Consider the following 529-nt stretch of genomic DNA (forward strand, 5'->3'; position numbering starts at 1 on the left):
AATTGAAATAGTCTAACATGGAAGAGAGTCCTAAACTATTACAAAAATAAAAAAAAATATTATAATTGAAATAGCCTAACCTTAATATATTTGATTGGCATCAAACTCGGGTGTGAGTGTTTTAAGTTAGGACAAAATATCACTCTAGTAAACATTTAATTAAAACAAACTTCTTAGTATATTTTATATAGTTTTATTTGGCTCGGGTCAACTAGAGGGTTTAGTCCCATGAACCCAAAATCGAACCAAGTCAGTTCGAGTTCAGAAAAATGAACCCAAACCAACCCGAAAAGCTAATCCAACCCAACTCAACCCTTATAATTCGAGTTGGGTTGGTCCGGTTGTTGGGTTGAATGTACACCCCTGATTTTGTTACCATATTTACTACATTTTTCACCGTTTCTAATCGATTCGATTCAATTTAATTTTATTTGTTATTTTTGTTTCGATTGTATTTATAAAAGTTTCATTATTTATTTATATCCTCTAATGATTCTCTTGGTAACATTTTGATTGTGGTTCCAAGTAG

General features: G+C 31.2%; 1 protein-coding gene across 1 annotated transcript in view; it reads right to left on the bottom strand.

Annotated features, from left to right (window-relative positions):
* The window catches only part of LOC111805575, a 4,159-nt gene extending 3,780 nt beyond the window's left edge, over positions 1 to 379 (bottom strand). Inside the window, exon 1 of the mRNA XM_023690690.1 lies at positions 360 to 379. Within this exon, the coding sequence (XP_023546458.1) occupies positions 360 to 379 (20 nt within the window). The remainder of the gene's footprint in view (positions 1 to 359) is intronic.
* Between the last annotated feature and the right edge of the window lie 150 nt (positions 380 to 529).

This window comes from Cucurbita pepo, chromosome LG11, assembly GCF_002806865.2.
Source record: "Cucurbita pepo subsp. pepo cultivar mu-cu-16 chromosome LG11, ASM280686v2, whole genome shotgun sequence".
Classification (NCBI taxonomy): Eukaryota; Viridiplantae; Streptophyta; class Magnoliopsida; order Cucurbitales; family Cucurbitaceae; genus Cucurbita; species Cucurbita pepo.